A 23,883-nucleotide genomic window follows, 5' to 3' on the forward strand; every position below is an offset into this window, starting at 1 on the left:
CGCTCTCTGGTCCCCGCCGGCCCTGCTCCCAGCCCGCCAGGGTGTGCAGATGGGTCCAGGCCTCAACCTTGTCTCCCCAGAGCTCGGAGCAGCTGGGCTGCGTCGAGGCGGCAGCCTAACCCCATGCACTGGCCATCCCCAACTCCACGCGCCCCCCACCTCCAGCGTCTGCCTCCGCCTGGTCAAGACTCCTAATCGGTTCAGAATCGCAAGTGGAGATAACGTACCATCTCCTGGAGGGGTTCGAGGGGGAAACGGTCTGCTCCACACCCCCGCCACGGTGCACACAGTAAGTGCATGATAGATGCTCAGTGCACTGCACACAAGGTGGGAAGTGCCAAGCAAGGGTCTCACACAGGAACTCAGGGGAGCGGTGGCCCTGTGGGCTGGACCTGGCCTGCGGTCTCTTCCCACAGTGATGCTGGGATGGGGTGGCCGTGGGTCTGTGGAAGACAGGCAGCCCTCCAGGAAACCAGATTGAGCAGAGACCCAGCCCATGGTGTGGAAGTGGGGCTGTGGGGACCCTGCACTGCTGGCCCAGGGGCTGGACACCCAAGGAGACTTTGTATCCCTCCGGGTACAAATCAAGGTCCCCTGAGTGCTGCAGATGCAGACACGGAGACTCAGCCCCCAAAATCACCCCCGTTCCTGGCAGAGCAGAGGAAAACAGCACATGGATGCCACAGTTATCAAGTTCTTTTTTCTTTTTATTGGCAAAGTAAATATATTTTTATGAAGGACCAAAGAAAATATATATAATTGTAACATATGTACACCAGCTTTATAGATTTTATTTCAAATTTACACAATGTTGACATGTTATTAAAAGATTTTATGTAGATGCACCTATGTACATTTTATTTACATACATTCATAGGATGTGAAATAAACCCCTCAAAACAAGCTAGTTCATTTGATATTAATTTCTAGACAAAATAAGGAATGCATTTCTAAATCCGGATTTGGGGAGGCTCTATCTAGCTCTTCTACACACAATGCAGCGGCTCCCCGCTCCTCCTGCAGGTGACCCTGGAGGCTGCCGTCTGGATTTGTCTGGAAACAGGATGAGGGGCTGAGCCACACCAGTACCATCGCCCTGGGGCAGACCTGCATCTGTCCGTCTGCCCTGCACATTTAACTCAAGCACATGCACTGCCACCTCGTCGAGAGGGGGCTTGTCGCCCAATCCCACATCCACCCGGAGGCCACGTCCTGCATCCCAGACCGCCCCACCGTACCCTCCAGGGGTCAGGCCAAGGGAGGCATCTTGGACAAAGCCACGCTCACACTCCAGTGCAGCACCGGACTTCTGGCCTACTTCCTTCTGCCCAGCACGGCTCCCTCCGGGAACTGACATTTCAAAACTGCACATTGCTTCTTCCCCAGCAATCGAGTGCTAGCCCTGGCCCAGGCAGGGAGCCCAGCGGGAGAGGGGCCGGGCCGCAGGAAGGCACTAGGGCCCCCAGGCCGCCTCCGGGTCCCCCCAGGCGGGGGCGGGTGGAGGCCTGGGTCCGCATCCCCGGGCTCCAGAAGGTGGCCTGGAACGTCCACAAGTCCTTCTGAAGGAGGCCAACAACTTGTTGCTACAAAGTACCGGGCAGGGCGGGTGGTCGGGCGGCTCCGGCCCGGTCAGGGTCAGGGCCGAGGTGCGCGGCTGCTGCGGGGGAAGCGGTGCACCTTGACGTGCTTGGACAGGTGGTCGCTGCGCGCGAACTTCTTCTCGCACACGGGGCACTGGTAGGGCTTCACGCCCGAGTGCGAGCGCCGGTGCCGGGACAGCTCGTCCGAGCGCGAGAACCTGTGGGACAGGGCGGTGAGCGGCCACACCACTGCAGCCCCCGGGCCGGAGCGCTCGGGGTCCGCTGGAAGGGTCGCTGTCCCCGCCCCCGCACCGCTGCCCCTCCGGCCCCTCCAGGGAGGCGAGAGCAGCTGACAGCAGGCCTGTGCCTGTGCTGGGGCCTGAGGGCCGCCGGTGACCCCACAGGCGCCCCCCTTACACCAGAACCTGGGGCTCCTGTGAGTGTCCGCACGGGCAGCCCTCCCCCGCGAGAGGAGACAGGCCCGGGGACGAGGCTCCTGCCCAGCCCTGCAGGGAGCTCCCAGCTCCTCTGTCGCTTCCACCACGGAAGAGGAAGGGCCCTCAGACTTGGCCCCCACAACCCCTGGACCCTACTTTCCTAAAAGCTGGGCCCCCTGAGACGTCCCGAAGCAAAACTGCACCCCTGCGAGGTGTTCCTGAGGGTTTAAATGGTTCCCCTGCAGCCTCCCTATTGCGGCCCCCACCAGCCTGGGAGCCCAGAGGCCACTGGGGAGAAGCAGCTGCTAGGGGACCCGAGCTGACCACAGGGCTTAGCTGTTGTTACCGACTTCAGGCACTCCAGGCTCTCCCCACCCCTGACCCTGGGCCTGGCAGTGAGACCCCACCCTCCCTACACACGGTCTCCTCCTCTGTGCTCTGCCTACACGACCTGCCTTGGCCTCTCTCACCCCAGGACATATGCACCTACTGTTGTACTGTTCCCTGTCTGGAATGCTCTTCCCTCCGACCCATCCCTTAGAGCTCAGCTCAAATGTCACTTCCTCAGGAAAGCCCTCCAGGACTGCATCCCATCCTCAGCTCCCATGGCACTAGGCACTTCTCTTTTCTGGCCCCAGCCACTGTTGCAACTTCAGTTTTCAACTTTTTGATGAATGTCAGTCTGTACCACTAGACCCGTCAGCTCCATGAGGAAAGACATACACGCTGTGGCCAGCCCACTGCCCAGCGCATGGAAGGTGTCCAGTACATGCATTTATGCGAAAGAGCGGACACGGCAGCGCCCTCGGGAGGATGGAGAGCTGTCAGTCAGTCAGTCCTCTCTAGCCCCAGAACACGCATGCACACAATGCACACTGCACACACATACATGCCACACATATGCACATCATGAACACAGGTGCAAGCACTCACATGTATACACATGTGCATACCACAAAGATGGATACGTGAACATGTGCACACGTAAGAACATGTGAACAGGAGCACCGGGCCCAACAGCCCTGTCCGTGGGCCTGGGGCCACGTGCGAGGTAGGCAAGGTGGCGGCCCGGGGTAGCTGTCCCCCGCCCAGCCCAGGCCGGGGCTGGCGGCCCACCTCGGGCCTGGCCCTGTGTGTGGAAGCCTTGGTCCCACAGCCGGCTGAGGGCCAGGATGATCCAGCAGCACAAGCCCAGGGAAGGCGCAGGTGGAGGCAGGGGGGCCTCAGCACCAGATGGGGGGCCTGGCCCGGCGTCGCTCAGCCCCTCCGGGGCCAGGGTCCTGCCCCACGGCGTGACGCGGCCAGGCTTCTGTGCTTGGAGGCTGGTGCTCCGCCTCCCATCCCAGGGAGCCAACCGGGCCAGGCACAGAGCAGTGCTCTCGGCTACCTTTGCCAATAAGGAACGGGCCCGTCTGCCCGATGAGGAAACTGAGGCTCAGAGCGATGAGTCCCTGATCCAGGGTCCCCAGTGACAGAGCAGCCGAGGCCAGAGCAAAGGTTCTGCACGGCGCCCTGCCTGCCCTGCTGCCCGCAGAGGGCCTGGCCTCCTCCACAGAGCCGAGCCAGGCGGCTCGTGCCACTGCAGCCCCGTGCAGGCAGGAAGCGGCATCAAGGCTCCTGGCCATCAGAGCCTGGGCCACCTGCCCCCAGCAGAGCCAGGCCTGCCCGAGGCGAAGGCTTCAAAAGCGCCCCCGGCAGGACCTGCACCCACCAGGCACGAGGTGTGGGGTCAGCCTCACCCTCCCGGTCAGAGAGCCAGGACCAGCCTCCCTGGACGGACGCTAGCACAGCGAGGGCTCGAAGGGGACGAGGGGCTTGCTGGGGTCCCACAGCCGGTGGGGTGCCCAGACGGCTCAGGTCCCCCCCCCCCATGTCGAGCCTGTGTGGCCCTGAGCAAACTCACCACCTGTCCTGGGCACCAGGAGTGTCCCTGGGCCTCAGAGTCCGCCCTCTCTCGTCCAGTGAGGTCCTTGGGATTCCTGCCCACCTCCCAGGACTTGTGTCAGAGGCCAAACGGGTGACACAAGGGCCACAGCGGCCTCTCATCAGGGGAAGGCCTGGGACGGGCAGGCAGCCGAGGGACATCCAGGCCTGAGAAGAGCTGTTCCCAGCCACACACCCCCTCCTCTCCCTGTAGCACAGGGGCCCTGAGAAGACCCCCACCATACCCCCTCACCACTTTCTCCCGTACGGCAGCCGTATCGGGAAGGGGCCAGGTGGGCAAGAAGCTCTGCTACCTACTGCCTGGACCGCCCAGGCACGTCGCCAAGCTCTCTGAGGCTGCTCCCCCTGGACACAGGGAGGGGCGCACTGGCCTCAAGGACCGCGAGGGTGCAGAGACCAGGAGCGCAGAGGGCAATCGCTGGACGGCTGTGAGCTGGGCCCCAGTGAGTCACGACCATGATCGGTGCTGCTGGGGTGCAGGGCAAGGAAGCACAGGGGTCCAGAGGACCCTCCAGAGCCGCCCCCTCCGTCAGCCAGAAAGCCACCGCCGTGAACGGTCAGGCTAAGCGCTGCGGTGGGAACGGTGCCCCAGGGTCGTGAAGTGCGCGACCTGTCCGACAGCACTCGGGCTCTGCAACTGCAGGGAAGGGTCGCGGCAGCGGGGCCGCAGCTTCGGATCCCGTCCCTGGCTCTGCAGCCTCAGCCTGCCAGCCTCCTTCCGGGGCCTCCCGCCACGTGGGGCTGCTGGACGTCGTCAGTACCCCTATGAGCTGCGGCAGGAGGGCACTCTCTGTGGATGGCATGGGCCTTTCCGCTGCGTCCGGGAGCGAAGCAAGGAAATCTCTAGGGAGGCGGCAAACAGCTCTTCCTAGACGGTCAGATCCAAATAGGGACAGTCTGGCCCCAGCCCCTTCCAGGGCGCCGGAACCACGCCACTACGGGGGAAGAACAGGGCATACTGGGTTCAGGACCAGACCCCGAAGGAAGGGGCGGTTGGTGACCTGGGCCAGTGACGACCTTGGGGGACACTGTTCACGGCCCAAAGGTGTGCAGGGCAGGGCACAGGACACGATGCCACGGCCAGAACCAGACCCAGAGGAGGAAGAGCCAACTGCTCGCCAAGACCACCAGGAAGAAGAGAGGAGTCTGGGGGTGGTGAGCTCCCCACACAGAGGGCAGGCCTGGCTCAGGGCGAGGTCCACCCCCCGACTGGAGGTGTGGAGGGGGCTGCAGAGACATCCTGAGGCTACAGGTGGGCTGAGGTCCTGGCTCTGCGACTTACCAGCTGTGTGACTGGACAACTTCCTTAACTGCTCTGGCCGCAATTTCCCCCTCTCTAAAATGGGACAACAGGCTGATGCCTGCTCATGGACTTGCTACGACTATGGAGCCTTCTCAGCACGTCAGGAGCTTTCGTTTTGCTGTTGTCACCCCTCCGCTCTTTTCTCCCGGCCCATAAGCTGATGCCTGGCAGCTGACAGCCTTGGGGAAGAGGTGGGACACCTGCCACCACGACTGACAGTAGGTGCCCAGGGAGAGGGCCTGGGGCTGCACGTGGGAGAACGGGGCTGGCCACAGCGCGGGGGGTCGTGCTCTGTCCCGGCGGGCATGGGACTTGATCTTTCTGGGCTTCAGTGTCCCCCTCTGTAAAATGTGATGGTGCCGACACATCACGGTTCTGTTGGGAGGCCTCAGAGAGCCTGTGACATGGGAAGGACAAAGCCAGAAGCATCGCAAGACTGACGACAGGTACCACCAAAGGAGGCCCTGGAGACACGGGGCACAGAGAGGGCCGAGCGCGGGCCCCTGGGGACACGGGGCACAGAGAGGGCCGAGCGCGGGCCCCTGGGGACACGGGGCACAGAGAGGGCCAAGCGCGGGCCCCTGGAGACGGGGCACAGAGAGGGCCGAGCGCGGGTCCCTGGAGACACGGGGCACAGAGAGGGCCGAGCGCGAGCCCCTGGAGACGGGGCACAGAGAGGGCCGAGCGCGTGTCCCTGGAGACACGGGGCAGAGAGGGCCGAGCGCGGGCCCCTGGAGCCACGGGGCACAGGGAGGGCCGAGCGCGCCCACGCTGCGGAGGGGAGGCTGGCGAGCAGACCGCGCGTGCCCGTGGGCCAGAGTGAGGAGTTTGGATAGGAATCTAAGTGTACCAAAGTAGGCCGAAAGGCCAGAGTAGGTAATGAGTCCCCTATGGAAGGAAGTATGCAAGCAAGTGTGGGATTTGTGGAGGGAATTCCAGCTCTGAGAGTCTTAGAACAGTGCCTGGCATTCCGTGAGTGCTTGTGAGCTGGTGACTGTCATGTTATCCCGTCCTGTCCCGACACAGCTGCCCCAAAGCCCATCTATCCTCCCACCCAACTGCTGGAAGGATTCCCTCCACCCTTGTCCCTCAGCTGGAGGCTACGGCCATATTTAAGGGACACTCACGTCACGTGCACACTCCCAGGGGTTCAGGATCCCTGAAGACCAACCGGGGAGAAAGAGCCCTTCCAAGGGGCGGGTGCCCTCAGCTCCCAGCCAGGCAGTGCATCTGCCACATGTGACCCCATGAAGGCCTGACCCAGACCTGGGAGAAGCTCCAGGAGTGGCTGACGGCAGGGACGGCTCCCAGGGGGGTCCGGGGAGACCTCACTGTGCCAGGCATCCACCATGCCTGCCCCTGCCAAGGGGGTCCTGGGCAAGACCCGTGCAAGGGCTCAGACAGTGGCAGAGCTGAATCCCCACCATACATCCCATTCTTGCTCATACAACTCCTCCCATGGGGAACTCAGTCCCTCTGAGGCCACCGTGCCGGGGCTGAGTCTGCCCCCCTGTAAAGCACTGTGGGCTGAGGGTCCCATCTGCGCTCTGGGGCAGCCCAGTAGGGCGCAGGTCCTCTCCTCCTGGTGGAGCAGGCGGGCGGGTGGCCTTGACCAAGACCACACCTTCCCTCCCTGCGGCTCCACCCAGCCTCACTCTGAGCGGAGGGGCCCCTTCCTAACAGTCAGCAGTGGCCGGGGACAGTGCCCGGGGAAGTGAGGCTGCCCCATGTCTCCAGAGTCTAGCCCCGCCACGAGGAGAACGCAGGCCGAGTCCTGTGAGTCTTGGGTGCCTCCAACCTGGAGTGATGCCCACGTGGAAGCCGGGCCAAACCCCTTCTGGGTCCTTCTCACACTCTGACCCCGTATGAGAGCGACCGCACAACCTCTGGGAAGGGGCGCTGCTGTGCGCCCCTGCACGCACAGCCCTGGCAGGCAGTGGCAGGGAGCAAGTCCTCACTTTTCAGATGGGAGACGCAGGCTCGCCCAGGGGACCACTGGAGGGCCAGCTGCCCCACCCCAGGCGTCAGGACGCCCTCTCCTGCAGCTGAGCCCCTGCACAGCCCCGAGTTTGACCACTGAACATGGCACCTCGCCAGCCCACAGGCCCCACAAGCTGCCCTGCAAGCACACCTGGCTGGGAGGCGGGAGGCCCGCGGGGCTGGGGCTGGGGCTCTGGAAGAAGCCCTCAGGTCTGTGGGCGCCTTTGGAAAAGCCCCTTCTCTGGCCAGCTCAGCGCTCCATGGCGAGGGGCTGCCAGCATCCAACACTCAGGTCACAGCTCCCAGCCACGCCACAGCCTTGGCCAGCCGGGACTCTGCGGCCAGAACCTCTGTCCAGGGGGCCAACTCTCAGGTGCTGTCAGATGAGATCCCAGCAGGAAACAAAAGCTGCAAACTGCCCCCCGTGTGCCGCGTGCACCCAGGCACACACACGCCCAGGGTACAAACGTGCCACGCGCACACGCACCACCACATTTGGTCACGCAGCAGAGACCCACGTGGAGACGGCGAGGTGCAGACACGAGCCCGCGCACACAGCCACACGCCCCTCGTGAGGTCCGGCTCTGCACCCGGAAGAGCGTGCCTGTTGCTGCACACACACACACACACACACACACACAAGGAAGCCGCACCAGCCAAGACCCGCACTGTGTCGGCAGCACACACACCTCCCGGGCAAGCCAGCTTCCTGCAGGGAGGGTGTCCTAAACAGGGGAGCGCCGCCGGGGGCACCCCTGAGCGTGTCGGCTCCCGACCTGCTGCCTGAGCTTCAGGCAAAGGTGAACGTGCCCTCCGAGAAGGTGAGCCCCCCCGGGGGCCTGGGGGAGAGCCACAGGGGTGCCGCCCAGCTCGGCCTCCCATGGGCTGGGGAACCCTGGGCAAGCCCCCGCCCCTACCCCTTGGAGAGCTGGTTTCCCCCACGGTGCCACAGAGTCGAGAGCCTGCAAGGAGTCTGCCGCCCTCAGTGCAGCACCCCTAGCCTGGTCCTCGCTCTCCCTTGGCCTTTCTGGCTTCCCAAACCCACCGCCAGGTCCCCCGTGGGGAGTGAAGCCCAGGTGCCCCAGGACTCTGTAAAGACAGCTGGTGCCTCTGGTCGGGCAAGCAGCCTTTTCAGGCTGTGACTTCTCTAATCTGACCCCTGGCTTCAAATCCCTTCTGCAAAGTGGCGTGCCCTCGGGCAAGTTACTTAGCTGCTCTGAGCCTCTGCTTGCTCAGCCGTAAAGGGGAGTAAGGGTGGTACTTACCCTTGGGGGCACCCCGAGGCACGAGGAGCGGTGCACACGGCTGCAGCCGCCCTGCACTATTCTGAGCTGCCCCGTCACTACCACGAGAGCCCTTCTGCGTGGCCCAGCCCCTCTCCTCCAGCACGGGCGCAGCCTTACCTGGTCACCGTGAGACCGCAGACCAGGGATCTGGAGGCGCAAGGAATCCTCTGGGCGGTGTGCCAGCTCTGGCCCTGCCCCTGCCCACCCCTCTCTCCCCTTCCTAAGCAGCCTTATCTAAGGGTGGGGAATGTGGCCTCGGCAGCACACCCAGGGGCATGGAGACGCCCGGCCTGCCGCCGCCATACTGACCTCCAGCCGCAGCCCGGCCAGGTGCAGGCGAAGGGCTTCTCACCCGTGTGCCGGCGCAGGTGGGCCTTGAGGTGGCTGCTTTTGGTGTACATCTTGCTGCAGCCGGGGAAAGTACACTTGTGCATTTTGATGAGTTCTGCCGCCGGGTTCTTGGGGAACTTCTGGCCCATGAGGAGGCCGGCGGAGCCGGGCCCCAGGGGTCCCGACCCAATGGGCTTTGCGGCGATGGGCACAGGGGCGATGCGCACGAACTTGGAGGGCAGGTTCAAGCTGGAAGAGGGCACCACCTGGGGCACCAGCGTGAAGGTTTGCCCCTGGATGTTGACCAGGAGCTGGGCCACCTTGACGCTCTCAGCGGCCTGCCCGGGGGAGACGGGCTCGGCACCAGATTCCTGCTTCACCTGCACCGGCTGGATCTGCAGCAGCACGGGGATGGGGCCGTCGGGGGCGGGACCCCCACCCGGGCTCTGGCTGCCGCCCACACCAGCTCCCGGTGGGGGGGCACAGCGCTCTCTCCCACCGGCCCCAGGATGGAGGTGGCCCCTGTGTAGCCCGGCGGAGAGCTGGCCACAGGCCTCCAAGTCCTTGCTGCTGCTTTCTGGGGCCTCCTTCACCCCTGGCTCCATGTTCTCCTCCAGAAACTCTTCGATCTCCTCCAGGGTGGGCTGGAAGGGCCTCGGGACGTCATCGGGGTCTCCCACAGGGAACTCGGGGAAGCAGAAACGCTCCCCCTTCACAGATGCCGGTGCTTTCCGCCAGGTCCCCCAGGCCATGGGGCCGCCGTTGGCCCCAGCGCTGCCACCACCGCCGCCCAGCGTGGCCTGGGACAGCAGGAAGTCCAAGATGCTGTCCTGGCCCTCGGCCCCGGGGCCGCCACTGTAGCAGGAGCAAAGGGCTTGCGAGTCAGGGCTGGCACAGGAACAGAGGCTGGAGGCGTCACTGTCGTCCTCCGAGAGGGGCGAGGGCAGCATGTGGTACGCCCGCCCGCCAGCCAGCCTGTCACCCAGATAACCAACGGGGCATTTCAGCGACGAGAAGGTCTCGTCCACTGGCAGCAAGTGGTCCACCATGCTGGCCTGGCCGTGCCGGGGGCGGCTGCGGAGAGGAAGGAGGAGGCCCGGTCAGCAGGGCAGCGCGCTCACCCGCCACCTTGGGGGCGCCTGTCCCCACTCTGGGGCCGGCCACAGCCGCCCACTGCCGGACGTCTGCGTCCTGCGTCCATCCTGGCTCACGGGAGAACTCTGTCTGCAAGAGTGTTTTCTGAAATTGCACCACCTGTTTGCAAAAGTGCTCTCCAAGCCCATTGCACAACCCGGCTCTTGTGGTTGCACAGAGATTTTCCAGAACAATTCTGGGAAAGAACATGCGTGTGTCTGCAAGTGACTGGGTGTGAGTGCACGGGAGGGAGAGGGTGAGCGTGTGAGGAGGCCCTCTGCACCCCGAACAGCCAGGCGGCCCCCCTGTCCAGCTCAGCAGAATCACTGCCGTCCCAAGGACAACCGACCTCAGCCTCATTCCTGCAGAATCACTGGAGGGGGTAGGAGAATGGCCACTTGCCCTCTGACCCTCGTGTTGCTGCAGCTTGGGTAGGGTTGCCAGATTAAGCAAATAAAAATAAAGGCCACCCAGTTAAACTTGAAACTCAGTTTCTAAAGAATGAACAACTTTTAATATAAGTGTGTCCAAACGTTGGATGGGGTAGGCTTATATTAAAGAATTATTTCATCTGAGATGCAAATATAACTGGGCAGTTTGCATTTTAATCAGGCAAGTCTAGTTGGAGGCAAAAAATTAGATGCCCTCACAGGCTGTTTCCCCATCTGAAGGGGGGCAGCCCCCCACCCTCCAGTTCTCGGACCCCTCCTGTCTCAGCTGCCTGCTCTGTGAATCAGGGAAGGCAGGAACAGGCCTTCACAAAACGCTTTCAGCTGGGCCGGCACCCTCCCGGGGCTTTCCTAGCGGTGCAGGGGCTGTGCCCCGTGGCGGCAGCCCGATGGAGCAGGGGCACCCAGGTCCCAGAGCCCAGCTGTTATCTCCTGACTTCACACCTGCCTGCTGCGTGGAAGATGAGACCCCTTGGGCTGCACCCCGTGGAGCACTCACCACCTCAGGAAGGCCCAGCTCACGCCCGTCTCCCTACTGGACCAGGGGCTCCATGAGGGCAGGCTGGGCCATCGGGTCGCGGCTGTGTCCCCAGCTCCTGGTGAGGCAGCTGGTGCCCAGCAGGGGCTCAGAGAACGTCAGCAGAGAGGAGAGGGGGAAGCTGAAGGCCATGCTGGGTCCGGTGTCCAAGGAGAGTCAACAGTGTCTGGCTGTGACAGGGCCACCTCTGCGGACCTTTGTCCCCACCCAGGGACCACAGCGGGGTGTTTGCTGAGGTTGAGGAAAGGGTGTTCTGCACCCAAAGCCGGAGAGTCTCTGCTGCCTGGCATCAAGTCCGCACCCACCCCCTTGCTCTGTCTCGAGCACCAGTCCTGCCCCTGGCACCCAGCACTGCCCAACGGTCAACAGGCCCAACCAGGGGCAGGGACCTCCCAGAGCCAGGTCATCGTCAGCTGTGACCTTGGGCAAGGCCTCGCTCTCCCAAACCTCATTGTCCCATCTGTTCCATGCTCTGATGACCTTGTCCAGGAAGCTTCACAGAGCTCCAGGAAGCCAAGGCAAGGTGGCAGGTTTGCACCCAGGGCAGTTTTGCAGGAGAACGTTTGGCCTTTTGGTTTTAAATATTCAGCTAAGGATTTAAAACTGGGAGTTTAAAAACATACACTATTCACCATGTCGGGTGCTGAGAAGGAATGAAAATGCCAGATAATGTGAAGAACAGAGCCCACACTCAGCCTGAGACCCCCTCTCCCCTGTCGCCCACGCTGAGCTCCTGCCTCTGCAACTTACCAGCTGTGTGACCTTGGGCAGGTGGCACAACCTCTCTGTGCCATGTGTTGGATGGGGATCCTGCCAACTGTGCCTAGTTCCTGGGTTTTTGTAACACCAATGAGCTAACACACGCTGAGCACTCACTACAAGGGCAGGCGTCCATGCAGGTGCCCGTCAGCACCAGCCTCCAGAGTTAGCCTCAGTGGGTGAGTATGTGGTCTTTCTGCCCCTCTGCTGTGACGCTTAGGAATCCGGGGACTCCAGCCTTCCTGGAACCAGGACTGAGGCGGTAAGGGGCAGATTGGGCTGTGTTCCTGCCCTTGAAACTCTCCCCTGAAATGTGATCACTAACTGAATATTCCACGATATTAAGGAATTACAGTTAATATTTTTAACTGTGATGATGTATTGTGGTTGGTACATACTTTTCAAAGGACGCCTTACATTTTAGAGATATAAACTGAGATATTCACAGATTAAATGATACCAAAGAAATAGAGGGGAAAATAAATAAGTACAGTAGGGCGGGGTAGGAGGAAGCTTATAGATTCCCAAGGAAATGGGACCCAATCTCGTCCCAGCAGCCCAGCGCCTGGACCCTGCCCATCCGCCCCAGACCTCAGCTCCACCTGCCGCACGCACTGGCTGTGCCCCAAGCTCACCAGCTTCATGGACTCAGGCCAGGGCCCTGGCTGTTTCCCCTCCGTGGACCCCTCTTCCCCAGCACTCTAGCACGAAGTGCCTTATTTAGGTCTCAGCTCATAAGTCACTCCCCGTGGGACCTCCCTGACTACCCTCTGTTACACCACCCCACATCGCAGTCTTCCTAACAGTTGCCACTGCCCGAAACTATCTTAGTTATGTATTTGTGTACCTCATTTTCTGTCTACCTCCCCACCAGAATATAAGCCGTTCTGACTGTTACCCCAGAGTCTGAAACAGGACCTGCAGAACTTTGCTGACTGAGTGAAAGGGGTGGGGCGGGGGTGGGGTGAGGAAGCAGCAGCAGACCGCCTGGGTCCTAACGCAGGGCTCATCGGCCTGGGTGGACGCGGGCACTGAGAGCTCAGTAGGGGCTGCGGGGCGCCGGGCGCCGGCCCTGAAACACAGCAGCACGTGGCACGGCCAGAGACGCAGGCTGCGTGCAGGGGGAGGGACGCACAGTCCCGGACTCCGCCCCTCCCCGGCCCGGCCAGGCCTGCTGTTTATCCTCCCGGGGACACAGCGGCTGCAGGAACAACATGTAATTGATAACAAGCCGAGCGCCGGCCAAGGGCCTTCCATTGGGTCAGCGTGCAAATCACGGGGGCGGCGGGCGGGGGCCGCCCTTCAAAATAAGAGTCTCCACTCCCGCGCCGCCCGCAGGCCCCAAAGTCGCGAGCCCAGCGTCCTCGCACCTGTGGGGCGGCGGGGCTCCCCACGAGCCACCCGGCCCTTGAGGGGAAGTGATTTCAGGGGCTCAGGAACTTGGGGATTTTGTCACCCGGGCCAGAAAACAGCGGGGGTGGGGGGGGAGGGTCCACAGGGGGCCGACCGAGGGGAGGGAGAGCGAGCGGACCGCTGCGGCGAGCGGTGTGGCTTCCCCGCTCCGCTAACCGCGCGGGGGTGCGAGTTCCTGCCGTGTGACTGCGTGTGCGGGGCGTGGTGAGAGCCGGGAGGGGCGCCCGCGACACACTCGCGCGTGGAGCCGCGTGGTGTCCCCGCGTGTGTGGGAACATGTGTGGGAAAGGGGGGCAGGGGGAGCCTGGGGCGCCGCCCGCGGGGCACCGAGCCTTCGGCCCGCGCCCCCTCCCTCGGGCCGGCTGCGGTGACCGACAGTAACCCCTCCGCCCCTCCCCGCCGCGCGCCCGCCCGCCCGCAGGCCCCGTCGCGCCCGCCATATGGGAGGCCGGCCCGCGAGGCGCGCACGGACACGCGGGGCCAGGCGCCCAGGCAGCGGACCAGCCCGCGCGGGGAAAGTGCCGGTGGGCACGTGAGGTCGCTGACCCACCAGCCTGTCCGCCCCCGGCCCCGCGCGGGGCTACTCCGCTCCTCAGACGCTCACGCGGAGCCTGGGACAGCCGTGCGGGCGCCCGGCCTGGCGTGCAGAGTCCCGCCCGCGCCCCCCGAGCTCCCCTGCGCCCCGCCAGCCCCCTGCGCGCCAGGCCCGGTCCACTCGCGTCCGACCTCGCCGCGCCGCTCCCACCTGAACTCGGCGCACGGCCGGCCGGCGGCCAGGCCCAGCGGTCCCGGGGCCCAGCGGGCTGCGCTGGGGGCGGCGGCCGCGCGTCCTGCACTCGCTCTTGCTCGCCCCGGCCCGCGTCGCTGCGGCGGAGCCCCCGCCGCCGCCGCCCGCTCGGCGCTCACTCTCGGGCTCACGTGACGCGGCGGGCGCCGCGAAGGCTCGCAGGAGGCTCGGCCCCGGGCGCGCGCCCCATTGGCCCGCGCCGCGCGTCACGCGCCCCGGCCCCGCCCCCTCCGGCCCCCTCCCTTCGCAGTGGACTCGCGGCGGCCGCGGTGTCCGTTCCCGAGGCTCTATCCCAGGTGAGAACGTGGGGCTCCGAGGAGGGCCCACGCGGGGTGGGCGCCGCGGAGCAGACCCGGCCCGACCCGCTCTCCCCGGCTCTCACCTGCAACCCCGGGCGGGCCAACAGGTAAAGCCAGGACTAGTCGGGGACGCGGCTGGAGAGATGCGGGCGGGTGTCCGGCCAGGTGAGGCTCGCGCTCCCTCGGGAGAGCGCGCTCGCTGGAGTCCGCAGCAGCCCCTCGGGGACAGGAGGCGCGAGGCGCAGAGTGAGCGGCCCAGGAGACACGTGAGCTGAGGGTGCCGCGCACCCAGCGCGCCCTTTAACCACACCTGTCGGATCCTCAGCCAACATTTTACAGATGAAGAGAAGGACTCTGAGGCCGTGGTCCTCCCGGGCACACAGCTGGTAAGGAGGGAGGAGGGGTGAGCAGGCCCGTCCGTCTGCCCCGAGAAGGCATCTTCCGGACAACCGGGATGGTGGGCAGAGAGCGCCTTCTACGGAGCTTGCATCCTTTCCCTTCCTGGCTTGGGAGGCGGAGAGCGTTTCCGTTCCTCCCCCAGGACACTGCTAGAACCGGAACTGATAGCCAGGACCTGTCCAGGCTCTCTGGAATGCTGTGGGTCTGGGCTCCTAAGTACATGCCGGGCACTGGATCCTGCATCCCGGGGCCGTCCCCGTGCACACAGCAGTGCCAGGGAGGCAGCTCCTGCTACCACGAGGGGCCAAACTGGGGCTTGGCCGGTGGGTTTGGAGGACGCTAGCGTTGAGGATGAGGATGATAATGATGCTGTCTGCGCTGCCTGAACGTTTATGGAGGCTGTGGCCAGAATCCGCAGAACAGACGGAGTTCACCCATTCCTATAGAAGAGACAGAGGTCTGGAGGGTTCAAGCTCACTGCCTGGTCGCCTGTCATTGGTCCTTTGCTCCTCACACACTCCCAGGCCAGTGTCTCCCATCTCTTTGGTGAAAATCACACCGAAAAGTCAGAAGAAGCTTGGAAACAGAGACACATCCATAGCTTCAGCACACAAGGAAGCTTCGGCACAGGCTAGTACGAAGCTGAGCAGAGAAAGACAGGCACTGTATGGTCTCATATGTGGAATCTAAACCAGAAACAAAAAAAAGTTATAGAAAAAGAGATCAGATTTACCAAAGGAAGGTGAGGGGGTGGAATTAGAGGAAGGTGGTCGAAAGGTGTAAACTTCCAGGTATAAGATAAATAAGTACTAGGCATGTAATGTACAACATGATAAATATAATTAACACTGCTGTGTGTTATATATGAAAGTCATTAAGAGAGTAGATCCAAAGAGTTCTTATCACAAGGAAAAACACCTTTTTTTCCCTCCTTTTGCTTTTGCTTTTATTGTATTCATATGAGATGGTAACTAAACTTATTGTGGTAATCATTTCACAAAATATGTAAATCAAACCATTATGTTGTACACCTTACACTTATACAGTGACATACGTCAATTATATCTCAATAAAACTGGAGAAAAAAAGAAAAAAAAAGAAACTGAAAAACAGCCAATATGCTGTGTTAGAAGCTGAGTCAGATCACGTCCCTTCTTGACTCAGAACATTCCATGGCTCCCACCTCACCACTGCCTTCAGTGCCCTACAGGTTCGGCCCCCATCCTGACCCCAACCTTCTCTGTACTCCTCTCCCCCTTGCTCACATCCCTGCCATCACAATGGCCCCTTGTGGCCCCTCCGACATACGAGGCACAATCCCACCTCAGGGCCTTTGCACTTGCTGTTTCTGCTGCCTTTATAAGCTCTTCCCCCGTGGCTCTATCACCCGTTCAAATGTTACCTTCTCAGGGAGCCCTGCCTTGACCACCCAATCTAAAATGTTGACACTCTCCCTAATATTTCCTCTTTCCTTATCCTGTTGAACTTTTCTTCTTGGTGCTTAATCCCTGCTAACAATATTATATATTTTACATTTTGTTTCATTTGCTTTTTGTCTGCTCCAACAGAGTGTAAATTCCATCAAAGCAGTGATTTCTATCCATTTGGTCCCTTCGTATCTCCAGCACCAAGCACACAGTAAGTGCTCAATTGTTGAATTAATAAATTTCTGAAAGACTTAAAGCAAGCATGGTCAGCTTGAGAGAAATTAAACATTGCTGAAGAATCTAGGCCAAACAGATTAAGGAGTTGGTCATTGGCGAAATTAGGAGACCAGTTGTCCCCAAAGAGACCCAGAACACCCCTGAGTAGCTGCCAGGGAGCTGCTTTGTACAGGTGCCTCCTACCTGGCCCCTTCTCCCCCCCGCTCCAGCACCACCTTGGCCTGGTTAAACCCGTTCATCCCTCAGATATCAGCTCCCCCTTAACTTCCTTAAAGGTGTAGTCCCATCTCACCCTGGCATCCCACCTGCAGGCTAGCTCGGGGCTCATGTGCCCGTCCTTCGTGGCACAGGGCCTGGAGTAGAGGAAGGGCTCCATCGACTTGGGGTGGCTGAATGAATGAATGAATGGGTGAGTGAGTCAGTGAATGGGAACGCTGGCAGCTCAAGTGCCCAAAGGTCCACCTGCCCGGCTACAGGTAGCGCTTACCCCAGGTCCTGTCAGGGGAGGAAAACCCTCCTGATGTAGCGGGCAGAATCTGTTACCAGGAATTCCTTGCCAAGGAGAAGAGAAAGAGGCCAGGTGGTGCTCTTCAAAACAGAGATAGCAAACAAAGTGAAGCATTTATATTCTTATTTGTTGATTGCCTGTCTCTCCCACTCTCTGACAAGGTCCCTAAGAACATGGACTTGGATTTTTTTTTCTTCACTGCTGTATCCCCAGAACCTAGGACACTTCAGAAATATCTGTCGAGTGAACCAAGACAGTCCCGTAAGTCTGTCGCACATCTAATCCCTTCTTGGCGTCTGCTTCTCTGAAGATGAGAACCACACAGGTACAACTTCATGGGTTGTTCAAGCATTAAATGAATTAATTAGTACAGAACTTAGAAAAGTGCCTGGAACTGAGTAGATATCTCTGACCCCCAGCCCCATGAAGCTCCTTCTTAGGGAATTCATCCCCCGTCTGCAGAAGACCTCTATGACCTTCATCGACCAGGGCTTTTTAGATATCCCGGGAAGGCTATGCTCCCTCTGACCACAGGGCCTTTGCACCCACTGCTGCCCTTGTTGTGGACACTGTGACCCTCCTTCCCCATTAGCTCCTACTCATTCTCTACATCACACCTCAAATGCCACTTCCTCAGGGAAGCCTTCCTGGACCCCTTCCTATGCTCTCCCAACGCCACGTACCTCTCCTTCAAAGCATTCCTCAAGCTTTGTCCACTTACGTGTGTGCTCATTTAGTTCATGCTTGTCCCTCTGTAGCAAAGTCCTCACATACTCACTCTCCCCTTCCTAGAACTCCCAGTTCTCAGCAGAGCAGAGCTGCCTTGAAGAAAGCTTGCATTTCACAGCCTCCCTTGCAGCTGACCAGCAGGAAGTGTGGGCAGTGGCTCTGAGTTCCCTGAAAAGGGGAGGGCAGCCTCTTTCCAAGTCCTTCCTCTGCACTGGCTGGAAGGCAGGACGCAGACAAGGGCAGGGAGTGACAGGTGCCAGGAATCCAGAGGGGTGGGGGGTGACAGGTACAAGGAATCCAGAGGAGTGGGGGGTGACAGGTACAAGGAATCCAGAGGGGTGGGGAGGGACAGGTACAAGGAATCCAGAGGGGTGGGGGGTGACAGGTACAAGGTATCCAGAGGGGTGGGGGGCGACAGGTGCAAGGAATCCAGAGGGGCGGGGGGCGACAGGTGCAAGGAATCCAGAGGTGTGGGGAGTGACAGGTGCAAGGAATCCAGAGGGGTGGGGGGTGACAGGTACAAGGTATCCAGAGGGGTGGGGGGTGACAGGTACAAGGAATCCAGAGGGGTGGGGGGTGACAGGTACGAGGAATCCAGAGGGGTGGGGGGCGACAGGTACGAGGAATCCAGAGGGGTGGGGGGCGACAGGTACGAGGAATCCAGAGGGTGGGGGGCGACAGGTACGAGGAATCCAGAGGGGTGGGGAGCGACAGGTACAAGGTGTCCAGAGGGGTGGGGAGCGACAGGTACAAGGTATCCAGAGGGGTGGGGAGCGACAGGTGCAAGGAATCCAGAGGGGTGGGGAGTGACAGGTACAAGGAATCCAGAGGGGTGGGGGGTGACAGGTACAAGGAATCCAGAGGGGTGGGGGGTGACAGGTGCGAGGTATCCAGAGGGGTGGGGGGTGACAGGTACGAGGAATCCAGAGGGGTGGGGGGTGACAGGTACGAGGAATCCAGAGGGGTGGGGGGTGACAGGTACGAGGAATCCAGAGGGTGGGGGGTGACAGGTACGAGGAATCCAGAGGGTGGGGGGTGACAGGTGCGAGGAATCCAGAGGGGTGGGGGGTGACAGGTACGAGGAATCCAGAGGGGTGGGGGGTGACAGGTACAAGGAATCCAGGGGGGTGGGGGGTGACAGGTACAAGGTGTCCATAGGGGTGGGGGGTGACAGGTACAAGGAATCCAGACCCAGACAGTATCCCGGAGCAGAGCCGCCTCTCCAACGTGGGCTTTCAGGAGAGAAAATAAAAGTCTCCGTTGTTTAAGCCTGAATTACTTTCAGTCTCAGTTTGGGAGACAGTTGTCCATCTGCAGCACAGGAAGCTCTGTGAAGATAGGGAACGTATACATCTTGGTTTTACATTATCCTCCTGCACCTGGAAGGGTCTTGATTAATGTCTGACAAATGGATGGCTGAGCTCTTTGGGGGCTGGGTCATTTCTTAGTCATCCTGGTAAGCCCGCAGCACCCAGCTTGTGTTGGCAGGGGTGGGGGGGCGGTGAGTGTCCAGTAGAACTTTCTGTGATGGAGAATGTTCCCTCCATCCCTGTCGTCCAGTAAGGTACCACATGTGGCTGCTGCCATATTGGACAGTGCTCGTGGAGCTGGCAGGCAGGATGGGGAGGACGTGGTGCAAATCAGTCCCTCCTCTAAGAGACCACCCAAGCTGGGCGGACATCTGCCCCAACCCTGACACAAGGCAGAGGGGCTTCGAGGCCCTGCTCCTGGCCCTTCGGAAGGTCACCTTGAGGAATCACGTCATGGTGGCGGCAGAGCCAATCACAGCCTCCAGACCTTCCTCGTCCCCCAGTTCCAGCCGACTCACCCACCCACCATCACGGCCCTGGGAGGGAACTTTATTTGCCTCCCAGCAAGGGGTCTCTAGCAGCCTGACCAGGTCATGGTTAGACCCACCACATGCCGAGCCTACGCTGAGCACTTCACAGCCACAGGCTCTGAGACGGGGCCCACCGCATGCCAGGCCTGGTGCTGTGACACACAGGCCAGCCATGAGGGCCTCAACTCTGCATTTTACAGAAACGAAGGCTGAAGCCAGAGCGGTAGAGCACCTCACCCCAAGTCACACAGCACATGCAGCGCAAAGGCAGAGCTGGAAGCCACACCCACCTCGCTCCAGATGGTGCTCCCTCTCCTCGTCTCCAGGCTGCCGGGCCCCGGCTGCTGGACACTGTGCGTTCCTGCTCCACCCACCGCGCCTCCCAGTACAGATGGACGCAGCAAAGGCGGACCGCAGGCCCACACCATCCTGCACTCCACCTGGACAAGCGGCTCCACTCACAGCCCAAAGTGCTCAGTGCAGCATTTACACAGCCTCGATGTCACAGAAAAGTGTTCTCCTCGAAGGCGGCTGCCACCACCCCCACCCCGGCAAAGAGACAGAGGAGGAAGGAGTCCTCCTGGGAAACAGTGTAATGGACATGCTGGCTGGACGGGGCAGGAGCCCCTGGGCAAAGGTTCGGTGGGCAAGGGCAGGAGGGGGCCCAGCGCTGTGCTATGCTCTTGAAACACATGATTTTATTCAACCCCCATAACTCCTCTCCTAGTAGGTCCATTTTACAGATGGGAAAACAGAGGCATAGAGAGGTCACTTACTCAGGATCTCACAGCCAGCAGGAGGCGGTGCCCCGGTTCCACCAGAAAATAACAAAGTAGTGGGAGGCTGGGAGGTCTGCTGCTTCCTGGAGAAGGCTTGAGACCCTGGGGTTGGGAGGGCAGGGGAAGGATCTAGAGAGGTTCCCTAACAAGGTGGGGAAGGGGTGGGGGCAGGAAAGGGCTGAAGCACTGCCCGGGCAGTGACGCCTGGCATCCACCCATCCCATGTCTTCTGTCACTGGGCCCTTCCTGTCCTCGCCCCCCAGCTCTGGGGGAGCCCGCTGTACCCAGGCTGGGCGAGTGAGGCGCAGAGGTCATGGCTCTGCAGGTCAAGCAATGACCGTCGAGCCGGGCTGAGCCAGGGCACTGTGGGGCGCCAGGATGGAGGTGGCTCAGAGACTGGAAGCAGCAGCGTCGTGAATAAGGGGAGTCTGTCCTGCTCCACACGCGGAGCCCAGGCTCCCCGCACTGGCCACTGCCCTCCCACCTGGTGACTCACAGCCCCCGACGTGAGCCCTGGCCGCTGGGAAGGGGCAGGGGGAGCCGGGAGCCCAGAGACCTGGGTTGGTCCCCACCCCCCGTGGGTCTGTTTTCTCCTCGGCACCAAGGGTTTGGCCAAAACCGCCTCTGAGGGGTTGTGTCGGGAGGACTCTGACCCCACAGGTCTTCTAAGGCAGCTGAAGGGCTTGTGAAATCGGGCTGCACGCGGCTCCCAGACCTGCGGCTGAGGCCCGGAGGTGGGCGGGTGAGGGGCGACCACGGCGCCGCGGGGTGAATCTGTGACACGAGACGCACCACTGTGAGACTGCGGCTGTCAGAGAACCAGAGAGAGCTCCTGAACGTGGAGAAACGCCGACGTGTCCGTGAAAGCCCGAGTGCGGCCGATCTGCAGAGCGGACACCCCTGAGAACCAACCTGAAGGTCAGATGGAACGTGTAAAAGTCCACAGCTGAGCGGCAGTCGGGGTCACGTTCAGAAACAGAGGCAGATGGAAACCACCCCCGCCCCCGCCCCCGCCAGGCCCGGGCCCTCCTGGGGGGGGGGTGTTGACGGGCTGACGGGGTTAATGAGTCACTCTTGCCCGGCTAAAGTCCCCCAGGGTCAGCATGTGCATTTCAGGCCAACTGAAGCCTCACCACCTATCCCCCCTCCCCGGGTGCCCATCCCGAGCATCCAGGGTCACCGGCTGTCACCCGTTCAGGGCAAACAGCAAGGAACCAAGGGTGGGGCTGGGAAGTGACGACCAAGGGGCACACGCCGGCCGGCTTCCCAGAGAGGGGGGTCCGCGCAAGAGTCCTGGGCTGCCCCGAAGGCCAGAGTCGGGAGGGATTCCTCCTCGCTTCAAACCAGTGAGGGAAACACTGGCTCATGTGAAAAACAGACGTAAGCAGACGTGGAAACGGCCTGTCGACGCCAAGGGAAATTTCTAACCTCACGTCTTGATCAAAGAAACACAAATTGAAACAACATACCCTTTCATCCAATTGACATATAACTTTAAAACATCCAAGTATGTTTCAAAGTTATAACACTGTTGCAAAGAGGTGAAATTGGAGTTCGCTGAAAGCAGCCTTATATTACATACATCACTCCTGAGTCAGTAAGTCTCCTTTTAGAACCTGATCACAAAGAAATGACCAGATTTGCAGTCAGATTTATGTACAGACTTCTTCCCAACAGTACTTACAGTTGAGAAAAATTGGAAACCAACTAAAGTCCAACAAAAGGAAAACTGATAATGAACTATGCCCTGTCCGTGCAGTGGAATATCATTTATCTGTTTCAATCAGGTTTTTAAAAGACTATCTGATGAAAGTTAAAGTGAAAAAAAGCAGGATGCAAAACTCTATAAAGGAATTACTCTAGATATGATTATGTAAAGAAAAAACATATTTGCAGAAAAAATTAGAAATAGATATCAAAGTGTTTACAGTGACGGTTTTTAAAAATATTTACTTTGGGCTTCCCTGGTGGCGCAGTGGTTGAGAGTCCGCCTGCCAATGCAGGGGACACGGGTTTGTGCCCCGGTCCGGGAAGATCCCACATGTTGTGGAGCGGCTGGGCCCATGAGCCATGGCCGCTGAGCCTGCGCATCCGGAGCCTGTGCTCTGCAACGGGAGAGGCCACAGCAGTGAGAGGCCCGCGTACTGCAAAAAAAAAAAAAAAAAAAATTTACTTTGGCGTGATGGAATTACAGTTTATCTCTTTTTTAGCATTATCTCTTTCACTTTTCCAGATTTTCTATAATGAATTTATATTACTTCTATAACGAGCAAAGAATATGGTTTTGTTGAATGTCTGTTTGTGCAACTTAGTATGTTATTTTTGAAATAGTGTTTTTTTTTTTTTTTTTTTTTTTTTTTTGCGGTACACAGGCCTCTCACTGCTGTGGCCTCTCCCGTTGTGGAGCACAGGATCCGGACGCGCAGGCTCAGCGGCCATGGCTCATGGGCCCAGCCGCTCCGTGGCATGTGGGATCTTCCAGGACCGGGGCACAAACCCGTGTCCCCCACATCGGCAGGCGGACTCTCAACCACTGCGCCACCAGGGAAGCCCTGAAATAGTTTTTTTGATTAGTATAAAAGTTAATGTTCTTACTGCCCCAAATATCAGGAAATACAGACAAGTATAAAAAAAGAAAAAAGAACATTCATAATCACATCATTGTTCACATTTCTTGCTATATTACAAAAATGGAAACATATACTGCTTTGGAACCTTTTTAAAAAATGTGGCTAAAAACACATAACATAAAATTACCATTTTAGCCATTTAGGTATACAGTTCAGTGGTGTTAAGTGTATTCACATTTTTGTGCAACCATCACCGCCATCTATTTTCAAATTTTTTCTTCTTCCCAAACTGAAGCTCTGCCCCATGAACACCGACCCCCCTCCCCCTCCCCCAGCCACTGGTACCCACCCTTGTATGAATCTGACTCCTCAAGGGACCTCGTATGAGTGGAGTCACCCCGTATCTGTCCGTTTATGACTGGCTTAGTTCACCAGGCGGAATGTCCTCGAGGCCCATCCGTGTTGTGCCATGTGTCAGAATTGCCTACCTTGTCAGGGCTGAAGAATACCACATTGTGTGCACAAAGCACACTGTTTTTCTATTCGTCCATTGAGGGACACTTGGGGTGCTTCTGGAGTCTTTTTAAAACAGAACAATAGGCGTGTACTTCTTTCTATGCTGATAATGATAGGTTAATAGCTGTCCTTTAAAAGGATTGCCTAGCGCTCTGTAGAGGTGGCTCCATCATGATTTATTCCGTTCTTGAAGGACATTTATGTGGTTCCGCTTTTCCACTGTCCTATACGAAACTGCAATAAATCCCCCCAGTGTGCACGTCTTTGTCTCCTTAGCCTACTATTTCTTACAAATAAATGTGAAAAGGGAGATTTCTGAGTCAAAGGGTATTTTTTTTTTTTGCGGTACGCAGGCCTCTCACTGTTGTGGCCTCTCCCGTTGCGGAGCACAGGCTCCGGACGCGCAGGCTCAGCGGCCATGGCTCACGGGACCAGCCGCTCCGCGGCACGTGGGATCCTCCCGGGCCGGGGCACGAACCCATGTCCCCTGCATCGGCAGGCGGACTCTCAGCCACTGCGCCACCAGGGAAGCCCCAAAGGGTATTTTTAGGTTTGATATTTGTGACCAACTCCTCCTCCGGAGGCTGTGAACATCTGGATCCCTGCTGTCAGTGAGGCCGGGTCTTCATCAGCACCGAA

At 59.7% G+C, this 23,883-nt stretch overlaps 2 protein-coding genes across 3 annotated transcripts; one reads left to right on the top strand and one right to left on the bottom strand.

Annotated features, from left to right (window-relative positions):
- Positions 1 to 780: 780 nt before the first annotated feature.
- Positions 781 to 14,710, bottom strand: KLF15 (KLF transcription factor 15). 2 transcript variants are annotated; one of them, XM_060111014.1, is made up of 3 exons: positions 14,323 to 14,710; positions 8,840 to 9,934; positions 781 to 1,798 (listed from the first exon to the last, which is right to left on the bottom strand). In XM_060111014.1, the coding sequence occupies exons 2-3, from the start codon at positions 9,907 to 9,909 to the stop codon at positions 1,636 to 1,638; spliced, it is 1,233 nt and encodes a 410-aa protein (XP_059966997.1). In that variant the 5' UTR covers positions 9,910 to 9,934; positions 14,323 to 14,710; the 3' UTR covers positions 781 to 1,635. The 2 variants fall into 2 exon arrangements, with proteins under 2 accessions (XP_059966997.1, XP_059966996.1); XM_060111013.1 differs by lacking the exon at positions 14,323 to 14,710 and adding an exon at positions 13,899 to 14,027.
- Positions 14,231 to 20,094, top strand: LOC132497992 (uncharacterized). The gene is made up of 4 exons (XM_060111516.1): positions 14,231 to 14,625; positions 16,207 to 16,276; positions 16,972 to 17,135; positions 19,100 to 20,094. Exon 4 carries the CDS (start codon positions 19,111 to 19,113, stop codon positions 20,092 to 20,094), a length of 984 nt encoding a protein of 327 aa, XP_059967499.1. The 5' UTR covers positions 14,231 to 14,625; positions 16,207 to 16,276; positions 16,972 to 17,135; positions 19,100 to 19,110.
- The last annotated feature ends 3,789 nt before the right edge of the window (positions 20,095 to 23,883 follow it).

Source organism: Mesoplodon densirostris, chromosome 10, assembly GCF_025265405.1.
Source record: "Mesoplodon densirostris isolate mMesDen1 chromosome 10, mMesDen1 primary haplotype, whole genome shotgun sequence".
NCBI classification, from domain to species: Eukaryota; Metazoa; Chordata; class Mammalia; order Artiodactyla; family Ziphiidae; genus Mesoplodon; species Mesoplodon densirostris.